Source organism: Nestor notabilis, unplaced genomic scaffold (genome assembly GCF_000696875.1).
Source record: "Nestor notabilis isolate BGI_N333 unplaced genomic scaffold, ASM69687v1 scaffold13083, whole genome shotgun sequence".
Classification (NCBI taxonomy): Eukaryota; Metazoa; Chordata; class Aves; order Psittaciformes; family Psittacidae; genus Nestor; species Nestor notabilis.
In genome coordinates this window covers 5,900-21,502 of record NW_009920696.1, presented here as the reverse complement: position 1 = coordinate 21,502, position 15,603 = coordinate 5,900, and the positions used below count along the sequence as shown (strand labels likewise).

Genomic DNA, 15,603 nt, shown 5'->3' with positions numbered 1-15,603 from the left:
AGGAGCGATGCCACAGAGATGTGAGCATGGAGGTGGGTCATGGGCAGGGAGAAACAGCTCTGCTGGAGCCTAACCCTGCAACGTTCAATGTATGGGAGAACAGGCTGGACACATCCCGGGTTCCCACAGGCCCACGGCACTGGGACACTCCACAACAGCATCAAGTGGCTGAAGAGGTTTGGAGTCTGGGACAGGACACTCAGACTAACAGTCACTGGTATTTCAGCAAGGGGGTCCTTTAATACAGTTGCTTCTGCCTTATTGAAACCAGTTTGTTCCCTGGTGCACTTCAGAGCCAGGGATCAGAGGCAGGGCCCCCCTTGCACCAACGGACACGTTTCTCTCAACAATGATTCCACCAAGTATTTGCCCCAAAGCCCCCCCCGGGTTCCTCCCATGCCCAGGGCCCCACACGTGCTGCTCCGGAGCCTGCAGCCTCTCACACGGGTGCTCCTTTGGGGAAAGGCAGGAGGGGGTTTTTGCCAGCCCCTTTGTTTGCTTCAGCACCCTCTGTTTTCAGCCACTCCATCTTCTGTTTGTGTTGCTGCACAGCATCAGCCACCCGGGCGTCGATCATGGCCTCTGTCAGAACACCATCCTCTGATGCATAAGCTGCAGCCTGCAGGGGCAAAGGCAGAAGAGACGTAAGTGACTGGTGTGATCAGCTCCTAGGATCAGTGAAGAGCTGAGTCTGGTCCCTCTCTCGTCTCCTCCTCCATGCACATTTGTCCCCACACGACCTAAGACAACATCCAGCCTTGTTGTGAGTCAGTGCTGGTACCCAGAGCGATCTGGCACATCACCATGGGAAAGGTATTCCTTGATGCACTCAAGTCTTTGTCTCTGAGCTACTAACAAGCACCTTTCCCTGCCTCTGGATTTCCTGGGAGACAAGATCTTTGCATTTGGAAGAGATAAGGGCACAGGCTCACAACGCAGAGCGCTGCCAGCATGGGCAGGCTGCAGCCACACTTGGCTTGCTTCAGTTTCCTCCCCTGCTTTGAAAGCACTGCACGTATGAAGCCAACAAGAGTTGAGTAAAAGAGTGCATGTGGGGAGGGAGTGACTCCGTCCACGACACTAGAAAACGTTTGAACACTTACCCAGAACTAACAGCAGTGCCATGTGCAATGTGGCACCTCTGAAACCAGGTCTCATGTGCATTCATCCTCCTCTCCCAGTTCATCCTGCTGGGAATCCCCCCGTGTCACTTCTGTGCTGTGTCAGCTCCCACCCCCCCGTGGGCACTTCCCTTTCCCCTGCTCCATTCACACCCCAACTCCTGTCTCTCCAACGCTGTTGTCAAGTTACCACCTGGTGGAGAGGCAGTTGTTTATCACAGCTCCCTGCAGAAAGGGCCGAGAGCTCCGGCCACCCCTGCCAAGCACCCACAGCGCGGGTGCCTGCTCTGCAGCTGCAGGAGCGTCGCTGGTGTCCAAACAGGCAGGGCTGAGCCCCGGGACGCTCTGCAGCTGACAGCAGGAGCAGCAGCACCCTCCAGGCACGGGGAGGATGCTTCTGCTGTGCCCATCTCCCAGGAAACACGGCAGCTCCAAGCTACGGATTTCTAAATCTGGGTACTCCCTGTGCGAGTGCTCCTGTGGCAGCTCAGTCCCGTGGCTCCCTGCGCAGCTCCACTAAGGAGGGAGCTCGATGCTCATCAGGGTGGGATCTGCTCCAGCTTCTCCCATCCGTGCTGCCTGTCCCAAACAGCCCCGCACGTCATCCACAGCTCCATCACATCATGGAATGGTTGGGTGGGAAGGGAGCTTAAAGCTCCTCCAGTTCCATCCCAGGGACACCTTCCACTAGAGCAGGTTGCTCCAAGCCCCTGTGTCCAACCTGGCCTTGAACACTGCCAGGGATGGGGCAGCCACAGCTTCTCTGGGCACCCTGTGCCAGCGCCTCAGCACCCTCACAGGGAAGAGCTTCTGCCTCAGAGCTCATCTCAATCATGGATGGTCACAGGCCAACCCTCCTGTCTGCAGGGCACCCCCCTAATCCCGGTTGGGATTATAAACTGTGGCTTTCATGACGGGCTGAAGTGTGCTTCCAAGGGCTCCATAAATCATTAATGGTGCAAAACACCAGTTATACCAAGCAATGAGGTTTCCTGCAACAGCACCACAGAAAGACACTAGAGTGTCACCACTTTCTGCAGCCACTGATGTAGATGGAAGACAAACCCCAGGGTAAGCTCTTGCACTGATGTGTAGCATCACGGTACGGACTAGCCCAGCCCAGCAGGTTGTATGTGCCCGTTAGGTTAGTGCTGTCTCACTCCAGGAGGAGTCATTATGTCAAGAAATGACCAAAGAGTTACCCAGGTTGGTTTTCAGCCTCCTTTCCAGCCCCTGCTTCGTGGCCCTTCCTGGGGAACTGCTTAGATCACAACAAGTCTCACTGCACAACCCACATGGAACCACAGAGCTGGCGGGCGCTGGTTTTACTGCAAGAAGCATCACATCCTCTGCACAGATCCTTCCCTTTCTAATCCTTCCTTAAGGCAGAAGTGACAAGTTAAGCTAATGCTCACACTTCAAGTTCAGAGTAAACACTGGCTGCAGGCAAGGAGAGCAGAGAAATAGGTCTGCAAATAGAGAATTCACTTTGCATAAAGGCACTTGTCCTCCGTCGCCAGCAGCAGGGCAGGAGGCATCCTGAATGCAATGAGGCCGTTACTCCCACAACCCCCAGAGGAACACTGCTTCCATCACCTGCGTGCTGCCACCAGCATTCCCACAACACAACCTGCCTGCTCCCACCACAGTGCAAGCGCCATGGTGGAAAGGTCCTGACCAGGTGAAGCATCCTCTCTGACTGACCCCAGAACCCTCCCAGCCCCCTTTGTGTGTTATTTCTTCTTCAGGGCACGACTGGGGACCTCAAACTAAAGGGACCAGCACCCTTTTGTCAGTGCAGCCCTCCAGCCAGCAGGATGAGGTGGTTTATCATGGACTGCTTTCCCGGGATGTGTGCTATGTGGCTCCATGGAATAGAGAGGATATCTTCCCTTCCTCCTGCCACTGCATAGCCCATAAATTCCACTGTGGAAACTCCTGCAAAGCTGTGCAGTTCATGCTCTGTTGATTTTCTCAATGACTTTCTATTTATAGAAAGCCTTAGGCCCTAGCTGTCAAGAAAGCAAATGGGAGAAGCAGCTGCCCCTTCTGGGAGTAGCTGCACACACAGAGAAATGGTTCTGAGCTTCATTTGTATTCAGACCTACACCTTCTGCACGGACACATTTTAACCCATCTCCTCCAGTGCAACTCTTCATGGTTTATAACTCAAATGCAAGGATGAAATAAGCTGAAAACAAAGTGTGTGTGGGGGAGTAGAGGCATGGAGCAGAGATGAAGTGTTTGGTCATCAAGGCTGGACTTGTCATTCCAGCCGAGAACCATGGTCTGGTTTAACCTGGCCAAACTAATCTGTATCCTTTGAATCACATTTATAATGAAAACAGCCTGCTCAAAACCCTAAAAGACAAGTACCCTCCAACCCTCCCACTCATTTATGCTGCCCTTCAGCTCAGATCATTACAGGAACGTTAAATCCTTCCCACAGCTTGGTCAGGCAGGTGAATTTCTAAGTATAAACAAGGTTTGGGGAGCAAAAAGGCACAAAAGGCAAAGCCTGCCAGGAAACTCACCTCTGTCATTAACACTGGGCCATAAAACTCCTGGGAATTCTCTCCAAGTGCTGCCAAAGCAGTTTTCCAGAGATTAATGCTTGGAATAGGGAAAGGCTGCTTTTCTGACGGTTCATCTAAAGCGTATCAATGGGTTTAAGGACAAGGTGCAGAACTCGGAAGTCTGCACATGACTCTGAACAGATCTGAAGGGAATGTTTAAGTGTGTAAATACAACTAATCCATGCTATATTCACAACGGATTAGATATGGGGAATGGAAAAGCACAAGGACAAAAGGGAATGCTCGGTCTTCCGCAGAAGAGATTAAAATGGATTTCCAGCACACAGACTGTGAGCTCTGCCAGGCAGGGATGTTTTCCTCAGCACTGGAGGTTACACCCTCTGCTTTTCTGTACCTTCTGTCTTCTGTTTGGTAAATTCAGGACAAACTGAGCCAGAGTGAAACAACAGTGAACTGGAACTTCATGTAAATGAGAAGCAACTGATTTCAAACCCAGCTCATAGTGCAATTAAGCCTCCGAGAGCTGCAGCTATTGCTCAGGTTCCTAGTTTAACTGAGACGTTTTTGTTCAGAGCAGTATTGGCAGAGCTCTCCAAAAACACCTTCATGGGAAACGATGTGAGGCCATGGGACAGCAGAGTGACCATATGCTGCCGTTCCAGGTTAGTCCTGGTATGAGCCAAGAGCCATGGTGGCTTCTCCTCCTACTGCTTCAGAACTTTGCTTCTCCCCACATTCCCCCTGAGGTTCAGCTCTGGCCATAAGAGATGACCCCAGGCAGGCTAAGCAGAGCTGATCAGGATCCTAGCATCCAAAAACTCCGTCAAGCCCATGATAAACACCTTCCTGAGCTCCCTGTCTGGTTCCTCCAGCATTTCTGCAGATCCAGGAATGGAAACAGGAGTATCAACGCAGATTCCTCACTGCCATTCCTAGTACTACCTGTGCTTCACGGGTGACTTGATTTGCTTTCATCACACAGAGGTTAGGACTAAAATTGCAAGCAAAAAGGCTCAAGTCAGCTTGAGGTAGTAGGACAGACACCACAGATGAATCCTGCCACTCTGCTCCCTCTGTGCCTCTGGTGCTGACACTGGCTGAAGTTTTGTTCCAAGATGCGTCTACAGAGGTAGAATGCACACAGACAGCAACACTGCAAAGGGCTGCTGGAGGGATAAACTCATTAAGCAAATACACACTCAAAGCTGAGGCGAAGTAAGTGACAGGCATGTTGCAATTAAACCTACACTTTGATGATTAGCTCCAAGTCATGTCAGGGCACTCCGTAAACTGTGAACCCTCCAGCATTCCCAGCCCATGGTTTTCATTAGGGCTTTGTGCTGTAATCTTCCCCAGAATGGGTCAGTTGAATTCATTTATTAAGCAGAGACCTTGGGCACATTGCACTGCAGCAGCTGTTGTGATGAGCCTAGCTGTAACAGTGTTGGAAGCTTAAATATCTCTAGACAAGAGTTGTTTCAAGTCTGCTTTGAGGACTTCTAAAGCGCACCAGGCTCACAACATCTGCTGTTTACCAGCTCTGTAAGGTGCTACAAAGATCAGAAACAGAACTGTTAAAGAGATACCATGTTTTTTCCTGTTCTTGGCTCTTCCTGCCCTTCATCTCCTCGACTCATGCATCATCTCAAACTCTCCCTGCCTGTGTTGTTAACTTGACATAATGCTTTGGGTGGAGGGAGGCGGGGGAACAAGAAACTGCAGCAGGGAACTGAGTAGGAAGTCCCGATGTTCACCTTAACTAGAGTCACAGAAGAGGCTCCCTAAATCCTCAGGTTAAACCTTTTTGTAGCTTCCTTATAGCTCTGCACAGAAGGTGGACAAAACTGTAGCTTACAAACTGTTTAAAGTTCAAATGTGCCCTCATAAAGGTGCTGCTCACATCAGGTTATTTCCTACATCAGCCATCTTTGGCATGTAGCATCTTGAATCAAAAGTTCAGTTTAAAAGGAGTTTAAAAGACCAACAACTCAAGAGTTAACAGTCCTATCTGCAGTATATAACCCCTTAGAGCTGTTGCATCCAGCTGAGGGAAGCCTGATGAGCATTTTCTTGAGCCAGTTATGGTGGTTCACATAGCCCCTACCTCCCCTGCTCCAGCCCTCAGATACGCAGCCCAGCAGTGCAGCTCTGCAGTTAACATGCCTTGCCAAGCTATTTTTAATTCTGATCAGCTCCCTGACCCAGTTCATACTACAGCCATACAAAGAGGTGTAGCAGTGCAATGAAAGCATAGCTGCAAGGCAGGCATATGAGGCAGGACTAACACTGGCAGAAATGCTTGTTGAACTGCAGCATTAATCCTCCCCTGCTCAGAGAGAGCACTGCATCAGCTGCAAAGCTACCCATAACAAGCTGTTAGTGCTGACCCAGACCCAAAATACCAGTACCACTCAAGAGATCAGCTTGGGTTAAGAGTACTTGAAGCACACATGCTTACAGAGAGGCTCCTAACCACACCTGCTGAAGTGCCATTCCCTTAATGCTTTATATAGGCAAAACCAGAAGCCAGTGTTAACAAGTCCTGCCACAGTTAAAAAGCAGTAGGCCAAGGATGTTTTAGTTTCCTAATGCTGACATATGTGTGGGCAACAACATTAAGCATCTCTTCTACTGAGCTTCTTGACCTGGAACATGAGTAAATGGCCAGCATGATTTGCCCAAACCCATTGCTAACTCACCTGCTCTACTTAAATTCCATAAGGGATTTCCCATTAGTGATGACAAAAACTGCTCCTGTTTATGAGATGAGGCATTATGCTGACCTTCTGACACCCACCCCAGAGTAAGCAGCACTCTAGTACTATCATGTGGACATATAATGAAACTTCCAAAGTGAGACAAGACCACCCAAACCTTCCAGAAAGGGAAAATGGACCAAGAATCCCTGTGATAAAAGCCCTGCTTACCTGCCATGCCACAGCAAGCTGAGAGATCTCTCGGCCAGACATGCCCTCTGTCAACCTGGCAATCTCTGAGCACTTCTTCCCATAGTCAAACTGGGCCAGCTTCAAACGTCTGAAAGCAGAAGAACAAGGACTGGTTTACACGTAGCCACATGTAAACATGGAGGGTGGGGGAATCGGAGGCAGGCTTTTAAAGACCAACACTTGCAATGAAATCAAAGATCAGATTGGATCAAACTCTGGAGAAAGATCCAGCCTGAGGAGAGAAGTTGTTCTCTTGGGCCCAAGAAAGCCCAGTTCAGTGGCACAAAGAAATGTGCATACCTGGGCTAAGACCAAAAACCACAAGACTGCATAGCACAGAAGGAAATGAGTCACTCGGTCTGATTTGTGCCTGTTAAGCCAAGCAAAGACAAGCACTTGGATATGTGGAGTTCCAAGTGTTCCTACTTGCATCATTGCCTCCAGTACAGTAGCTGGTCTCCTTAATTTTCAGGGCACAACAAACCATGGCATGAAGTTCTAGGATGGCAACACATCCTGTAACAGCATAGCCAGAGGCATCTCTCCAACTCTCATCTGCACTATGCGTTTAAAGTGGGTTTATAGTTGATGTGACAGAGTACACAGAAAAGGAGATGAAGAAAAGCCATAAAAGAAAGAGACTCCAGTGTGGCGGGAGAGTTGGGCAGGGGATATACTCACTGTTTGCCCTCTGTGGCTGGCTTCAAGACATGCTTATCAAAATACATCCTCACAAGCCGCTCCCGCTCTTCTAACTGGGGCAGATCAAAGTTCACCATTTCATCTATCCGGTCATTGATGGCCCAGTCAAACTGCTCAGGCTGGTTGCTTGCTAAAACAAGCATAAACCTGGAAGCAAGAAATGAAGGAAAGACTGAAACTCCCATAAAATCAAAATCAATGAACCACTCGGAACTGCCATGGCCACTATCAATGACATTTCCTCACCTGAAGGTCCCTTAGGAACAGCTTTGTACCAGCATCTCAAGCAACATGCACTGCTGTTTAAAGCTCTTTGGAACTGAAGTAACTAACTCAGTGCTTAGCCTTCCATTATCAGCCTTCCCCAGTCTGCCATAGAAGCTTAATTTACCACTTTACCTATAATCTCCCTCAAGTTTGGAATATCACAAACATGTACCCAGAGTCCCTCGCAGAGATCTCTGAATCTGAAACCCTGGAACAAGGCAGGACAAGATGGAGAATGTTCTCTGGCACATACATATCTCCAGTTGAAATCCCAGTTTGGGGAACTGATTTCAAGCTGCTAACTGCACAGCATCCTGGAATCACGAGGGGCTGTCTTAGGCCTGCTCTGAAGGTATGAATGGCTGCCAAACAAAGCCAAGAGCATTACTGAATCCTCAGCCAGCTCAGTGAGCTGCGGAGCACTGAATGGACTCATCCTGGTCTAAGAAGAAGGGGAATGTACCACTGCTGGGTCTGTGTATGGGAAGGTCATTCTTCCAACAGCTGGTAAATTTGACTTGTTTCCTTTAAGTAAGAAAACACACTCCTGCTACCAAGTGTAATGTGTGCAGAAATACGCATTCACAGTGGGTACCATAAACCAAAGGTGGTTTCCTTTACCAAGCTTTGCGCCATGCTACAAATACGCCAGTTCCAGGTCCTGCTCTCTCCTGCTGCATTCTGAAGCCAGAAACCCTTTCTTTTGCTTTTTAGTGATTCTTCCTCCCCATGCCATTCTGCTTTAATGCTTTAATTGATGTCACCAGCTTAATAGTGCATTAGAATTTGAAATGGGCTTTTAACCACAGCTATTGGAATATTGACGTTCTTGCAGTCTATTTAAATCCCAGTCCACAGGGGGCTGTGTTCTTTGCTGTCATTCCTGAAGAGAACTTTGCCAACCCAAGAGCCACCCAGGCATAAAACTATCCCTTTTCCACTAACAAGAACTTCCCCCAAGTCCCTGCAGAAACAGAGCTTGGATCAAGGATTGACATATACAACCTGGTATTCAAGGCCTTGAACACTTCCATCATGAACATGACACAAATGAGCAAGTGATGCAGGCAGAGGCAGCAATCCAGCAAGATGCAGAAAGTTCTTTGGGAAGTTTAAGCCAGCAATTCACAACACTTAATTATGCTGGTGACAATTCACTGGTAAACTAACTGCTCCTCAGGGTCTCACCAAACCAGCTAGATTTACATGCATGATTAGACTTATTGCAGTGAGCTCCCATTCATGGATACAGGAGTCCTTAGTGCCCAAAGCAGCAGGAAGGCTGTTCAGAAGTTAAACATCACTGCATGACTCACAGGGACATCTTCAGCCTCCTAGAATGGCTCACAGTTGAAATTAGAGTTGAATTCAACATCTGACAAAACGACAGCATTGCACCCACCAGCACCAAACAAGCATGCCCAGAGCTCTGCTGAGGCAATTTAACATCAGGGCAAAGAACTGCCCCCTCACCACCCCCTGCCAGTCACTGCCTTGCAGCATGATAATAAACTGGGTCAAAACCATAACTAGATCCACAGCAACCAGACATCACAAGTGTGAAATAGGCTATTTCCTAGAAAAAGGGAACTATCTAAAGCTAAAGCACACATGTTGTTATTCTTAAAAGTTCTGCAGTTCCATCTTACCATCTCCATCACCTTTTGCAGGTACAGGGCAAAGGACATTTCTAGAGATCAGGATATCCAGTTATCACCTTGGAAAAGTGTATTTCTATCTTAAGCACCACTTGTTCTGGGTCCTGCAGAACATATTTGGCCAGTATGTATTTATTATCCTTATTCTTACAAACAGTAAGTACAACATTGTTTAATAATTATACTCAACTCAGCAATTATAGAGCAATTCTATATCTCATTTCAGACGAGACTCACTATCCTCCCAAAGAGGAAACCAAGGGTTTTCCAAGGTTGTTGCAGGTTCAACACCTTGCTTCCTAGCAATCTATACTCATTTTGGACAGGCAGATCTTCCAAGGCATCTCACTGTGACAGAGGAGGGTAGAGAGAAGCTACACACAAGCAACTATCAGTTATAGCTGCATTGGTTTTACCAAGTCCCCACACTTGCATACATCTGTCAAGTCAGCCCTGCAGTCATCTGTGTTTAGCAAATCTATTAACAGCCATGAGGGAAACAGCTCTGGGATTCCTACATTTCTGTGCAGTGTTGCACACAGACATTCTGAGCAGACAGCTCATGCAAAAGAAATGGAGCCAGATTTAAACTCCCTTGTCTCAAGTCCCAAACCCACCACACACATGTGCACAACATGGACAGGAACAGCAGCTCAAGGAAGCACCAGCTGAAGCATTTTCAAGACATCATGAAACCTCCAGCCAGTATCAACCCTGCACTGACTCTGTGGCATTGAGTTTCATGGGAAAAACCCCTTTGTTCTACTGGAAAGGGGATATTCTATGCAGTTTTTTCCAAGTCCTCAGTAGCATAGATCATGTTTCCAACTTTTATTTATATACCGTAGACCCTCTACAGACTTCTCTCAATTCAGAAAACATCAGCTGCTGTAAGGGCTGGAACTGGATACTTACTTGTTGCTGTGCTGCCCCGTTCTGTGCTTGAATGCATTTAAAGTTGCTCTGAGATCTTCACTGATTTTCTCCTGCAAAGATGAAATCCCAAGGAAAATCAACTGCTTGGGGACCTAAGACAGGTCACAGCTTTAAGCTTTGTCAATACTATCAAGCATTTGCATTACAGTGGAACCCAAAGCACTGTAATACCATGGGGAAGAAAGGATCAATTTATACACCCAGGAAAAAGGTTATGAATTAAAGCTTTCAGTAGAGAGATTAAATATTTACCCACAGTCATTCAGTGATTCTCTTGATTTCCAACCTGAGGCTCTAACCACTGGGCCAGGTTTGAACACTATTTTAGCTGGGAAGTCGGGTATGATACTTACAGGAAGATAAGCCACAGCAAAGAATTCACTTACACATTCAAAGTAATCTTCTAGGGACAGCTCTTTAAACAGACAATTGGGGTTCAAACAGCAGGTCCAGATTTAATGTACAATATAGTGACCGACTTTGAAAACATAAACCACTTGTAAGGGGGAAGATGATAATGTAGCTTTCTTAATGTAGTGAAAAGCAGTTCTGTTCTGAAACCCTCCCAAGATAAGTATCTTTTGGGACAAAATACAAGCCCTGCAGGGTACCAGCCCTGCAGAGAGAAGAATCTCCTCTTGTTTTCAAGATATGCCTCTTCCATACTGCCCAGTCACCTGGAAACCTCCAAAAAGATAATGTCACCCATCCTTTGCAGGGAGGATTTCTCAAGTCAGCCTGAGATGCTCATTCCATTCAGCTGAAAGATGCTAATGTCTTGTCTCTGCATCACTTCACTGGATGAGTAGTGAGGCACCTGCCAGTTTTAATCTTATGCCTCTTGAAGCTAGCTGATCATGTTAAGCACAAAGGCTGTTGGCTGACTAACTCTGCAGCATGGACAGCTAACAGCCATAAAGAAAGCACTTACTGTTGCCCTCTTCCGCAGAAACGCATCTGCTTCATCCACAAACAGCAAGAGGCTGTAAAAGAAAAGCACTACACAGTAATAGGAGACAGGTAAGTGAGGCTCAAATGGCTCAAGAATTGTCCTGTCCCACTACCAGGCACCCACAGCTGTGACCAGATGTCAGCCCCAAGGATTACACAAGCAAATTCACTTCCTAAGGCAGCACTTCTCAGCCAAGCTACAGCAATTTTCCCTTACATGCACTTAGCCCATCCCAACAGTTAAGAGAGAGGTATTAGCTTAAGACACCTCAGGCCACAAAACTGACTTCAGGCCTCTGTTTCCTGCTGCTCAGCAGCAGACTGAACAGAAGCAATTCCAGGGCACACGACCTTAAGCTCCTTCTAGTTTTTAAATATAAATGGGAGTGTTCATAGGCATGGTTTGGCAATGGGCTTATGTCTAACAGAGCTGGTATGCTGCTGCCAGCTTGAAGTAGATCCTGGAAATACACACCTGCTCCCCAAGCATTTGTGAGGGTTTATTTTAGCATTTATTTAGAGAAATGTGTGCAAGGTACACAAGCAGACAAGAAATCCTGGTGACAATGGCATCTTCCTGCCATTATTCTTCTTCATACCATTCTGAAAGCCTCAAACCAGAGTCTTCCCCTGCAACCTGCATTGTTATTTCGTGGGGCTTCTCCTTTCCAAACCACACCAGCAGTAATGTGATGGTTTTACTACTGTGGAGAAGTGAATTAATAAAGTCAATGAATAATTCACAAAAATAAATTCACTTCTAACCCAAGGGTAGTGCTTTTCCCAAGGGACAAAGCACAGAAAGATGTTTATCAATAAGAGAACCAAGCTGCTCATAAAGCTGTCACAATTTGTATTACCTTCTTGCCTAGCTTCAAAACCAGTTTTCTTCTGAGGCATTTCAGGAACTATTAACAACTTTTACTCCACTCCAGCTTTTCTGCAAACATGAGCAGCTGAAGTGTCTGCAGAGAAGTGTCTTCTATCACGAGGGCTTTCAGCTACTAAAGCCACCACAGTACTAACAGCTAACACTGCTGGATATCCTGGATAAAACCTGCTGTAATACTCCAGTGTTACTGGAAGTTAGAATATTGATGTACACGAACACATGTATTCTTTGATCATGACTTTCAGAAGATGGCTACTTTAAGTGTATGAAATTCAACTGCACAGAATATTGGGACAGAGAATAAATTCAGACCCAGACAGTGTTGTGACAGAGAATTCTTTAGTGGAAACATCCAGTTGAGTATCCTCATATCAATTCCAACTTCTTTTTCTAAGTTCTTTTACACCTTTCCTTCTATAGGTGTAAGTTGGAGAAGCTTAAAGAGTTTAAACACTTAAGACATTTACTCTGCATATCTTGGGGGATTTTTAAAGGCGAAATAGAAACACTTTGATGCTGAATGCAGCAAAGATTAAAACAGACACTGAAAGATAATGTCCATCTAAAGCAATCAGAGAACACATGAATCACCCATTAGCCACATTTACAGAAGACCTGTGATCAAAACAGCACAAAACCCCAAACTGACATCCGCTGCAAGTTCTCTATTGAATTTTAATATCCTGGCTGGACAAGCAATTCCTTGGCTACCTCTGCACTGCAAAAATCCATTCACACTAGCGTGAACAGATTTAGCCTCAACAGGAACGCTTTTCTGCAGGTGAAAGTTTGCTTTTAAAGGTGACTGAAAAAGCACAGCAGCTTGTGACTTTTACACCTACCTAATGCCTTTAGCATCTGTCTCCCCCTTATCCTCTTCTTATAACTCACTACTTCTGCTTGAGACTCAGAAGGAAATAAAATGCAAGATCCAAACACTATCAGAGTTTAAAATCTGAGCAATTGCAACAGAAAACATAATACCCAGAGAGCATAAACACTTGGTTGCACCTCCGTTCATGTTAAGCCTTCTAACTGCTGTCAGAAAACTAATCACCATGAAAGCAATGTGTCCCAGCCTTTAAAAGGGCAATATCTCCTCATGCCTGGTGAATCAGCAGAGTTAAGCTATGACTGAAAACCTTTCAGTCTTCTAAATATTACTAAGCAGCAAGAATTCATTCTAGGAAAACTAGGAGATATTGTACCTGGTCAGTACTGTATGATACTCCTTATATGCACAGGAGTATCATACAAAACAGACATTAGGGGTCTGAAAGACATCACTGCAGTGAGTTTCTCTGAGCAAGAAGCTACATTCAGGGTTCAGAGGAACCTCTACTTACCCTCTCCTACTCGTGTTTGCCCAGTCGAAGAGTTTGTGCATGGCAGTAACTCCTTCCCGCCCCATGGGGGCAACATCGCCACCCGTCATGATGGCATAATCCATGCCCGAGTGCACGGCTAGTTTCTGGGAGGAAACAAAACCAGGGAGTTAAGCACTTTCAGACGAAGATAGAAATACAAACAGCTATTCCTATCAGCATGTTGCTTTGCAGAGGGTAAGTACGCTCTCACAGAACACTAATTTAGCCACCTAGTGGAAGATTTAGCATTGGTCTGAATGGGAATGAAAAGATGGAAGTTTACACTTGTGGCAATGCATGAAATCTTAATGCTAGAAGGCACTGCTGAGAGTGCTTATACCTTCCTCTTTCACTTGTGTATTATTTCTTCCACTGTTTTCTTCATGGTCTAGCGTATAACAGGATTCTGTTCTCTACGAGACACTTAACTAATAGAACTCAAAATGTTATTTGTTTAAAAAGAAGCTAAAAGCCTGGAGTTAAGTGGCCAGTGAACCCAGTGAATATTCAGACAAAATAGCAGACTTTTCCCTTTGTGCTTTAAGCCTGGTTTAGACAAGTGCACAAAATTAACTGAGGTGGGAACGAGACAGCAGGCTGGTGTTGGGATTTCACAAGTGGTAGCCGCCAAGTGCCTTTCCCAGATGGAAGGGCTCTTCTGCCCACGCTTAGCACTAGAATCCAAGAGACTGCACTAAGTTAGAGTTGATGCCCTTTCCTCCTTTCCCAACAGACACAGGAACACAATGTTTATGCGATACTACAGCAGTAGATTTCAGAGGGGTGCTTAGACCATGATGTTTTCAGAGCCCCTCGCAACATGCAGGTTGTCAGAACCTTGGCAGGGTTTTACCTTGGCAAAGAGCGTCTTTCCAGTGCCAGGGGGACCATACATAAGAATATTCCTGTATAGGCTTTTGTTCTTTTTTGTATTTCTTGTTGCTATGGCAATGTCTCTCACACGTGCTTCTAACTGTGGCTGCAACAAAAGAGTTAAACTTAAGGAATAGAAAGTACCAAGAGATGTGCATCTATCAGCTTCACAGATCAATACCAGTGAGAAGCAGGCAGAACTCCTACAGTCTCAAGCTTTTAAGCCTTAACTTCAGCTGCTTATTACTTCAGACTAGGGCCATTTCCTATTCTGGGTCAGGATTTACTCAACGTTCTGTCCACTGCAGAAAAAGCAGCAGTGCAGTAACTACTATAAGAAATGTTAACATCTAATATTCACTTCCTATTGGATGCCCTGGGAGGGATGTGTCAAAACACAAGTAACTATTTGCAGCACGAATGTTTATGACTTACAAAAGAATTAATGTTCATACTTATTACTGCATTTGTAAAGATACTGGAGAAAGCTATTCCTGCAGAAGCATCTTCTCTCAGCAGCTTCAAGCAGCACTTAAATTTGCCCGATATCCAGGAATCAAATTCAGAAGCAGCTCTCATTAGTGAGTGAAGAACCATTCACAAGATGAGCAAATGCATCTGCTTCTTGGCTTTTTGGCTTACAAGCAGCTCCAGGTTCAGTAATCCTTAACTGATTATATGAGACAAGAGGAACTCTGCATATTAACATGCTGACTACAGAGAAAAACTGCAGCACAGCAATGACTGAACTAAGACTTCCAGCTGCTTTGTACAGAGGATAAAAGGTTAACAGCGTGCTTAATGCATGTCACACTGAACACAGGAGTTTATTTATAGTCTCAGTGCCCCAAGGGTCCTATGACTCCAGAATTACTGGAATTACAGCTTTTGAACTGAGAGTGAGGAAACAGCCGTTCTCATTTAGATTCCAGAGACATCCTTCACAGAGCAAGACAGCAAAATAGAGTACTCACACTGAGAACAACTCCTTCAAGGGCATCCTGAGCCTTGCTGGTAAGACGCTTACCCACCTAGAGAAGACAAATTCAATTACTGACATATAGAAATCAACCACAATTTGACAACTCACCTGGACAAGAAGGTCATAAGAAACGACACTGAGCTCAGCCCACCTACGCTCTAATAGTACGTTTATCCACAGACCCATCAACAACTCCCTGCTTGACACAATGAGCAGCAGCAGGAGTTTTGCATCCTCACAGCTGAGTGCAACACAAACCGAAAGCTAAACCTTACCATGATGGGATGCTTCAGGGCCTCCAGCACAGTAATGCGTGAGGTTTCTCTCACCAGAGAGGGTTTGCCCAAACGTGCCTCTATGTATCGCCCT

At 46.2% G+C, this 15,603-nt stretch overlaps 1 protein-coding gene across 2 annotated transcripts in view; it reads right to left on the bottom strand.

Annotated features, from left to right (window-relative positions):
* Positions 1-318: 318 nt before the first annotated feature.
* The window catches only part of ATAD3A (ATPase family, AAA domain containing 3A), a 21,119-nt gene continuing 5,834 nt past the window's right edge, over positions 319-15,603 (bottom strand). For both annotated transcript variants that reach the window (XM_010010809.1, XM_010010808.1), the window contains 9 exons: positions 15,510-15,603; positions 15,227-15,283; positions 14,233-14,358; positions 13,359-13,483; positions 11,101-11,152; positions 10,149-10,219; positions 7,288-7,455; positions 6,586-6,694; positions 319-619 (listed from right to left, as the gene is read on the bottom strand). The exon at positions 15,510-15,603 is cut by the window's right edge and continues 80 nt beyond it. In XM_010010809.1, the coding sequence (XP_010009111.1) occupies positions 440-619; positions 6,586-6,694; positions 7,288-7,455; positions 10,149-10,219; positions 11,101-11,152; positions 13,359-13,483; positions 14,233-14,358; positions 15,227-15,283; positions 15,510-15,603 (982 nt within the window). In that variant the 3' untranslated portion in view covers positions 319-439. The remainder of the gene's footprint in view (positions 620-6,585; positions 6,695-7,287; positions 7,456-10,148; positions 10,220-11,100; positions 11,153-13,358; positions 13,484-14,232; positions 14,359-15,226; positions 15,284-15,509) is intronic.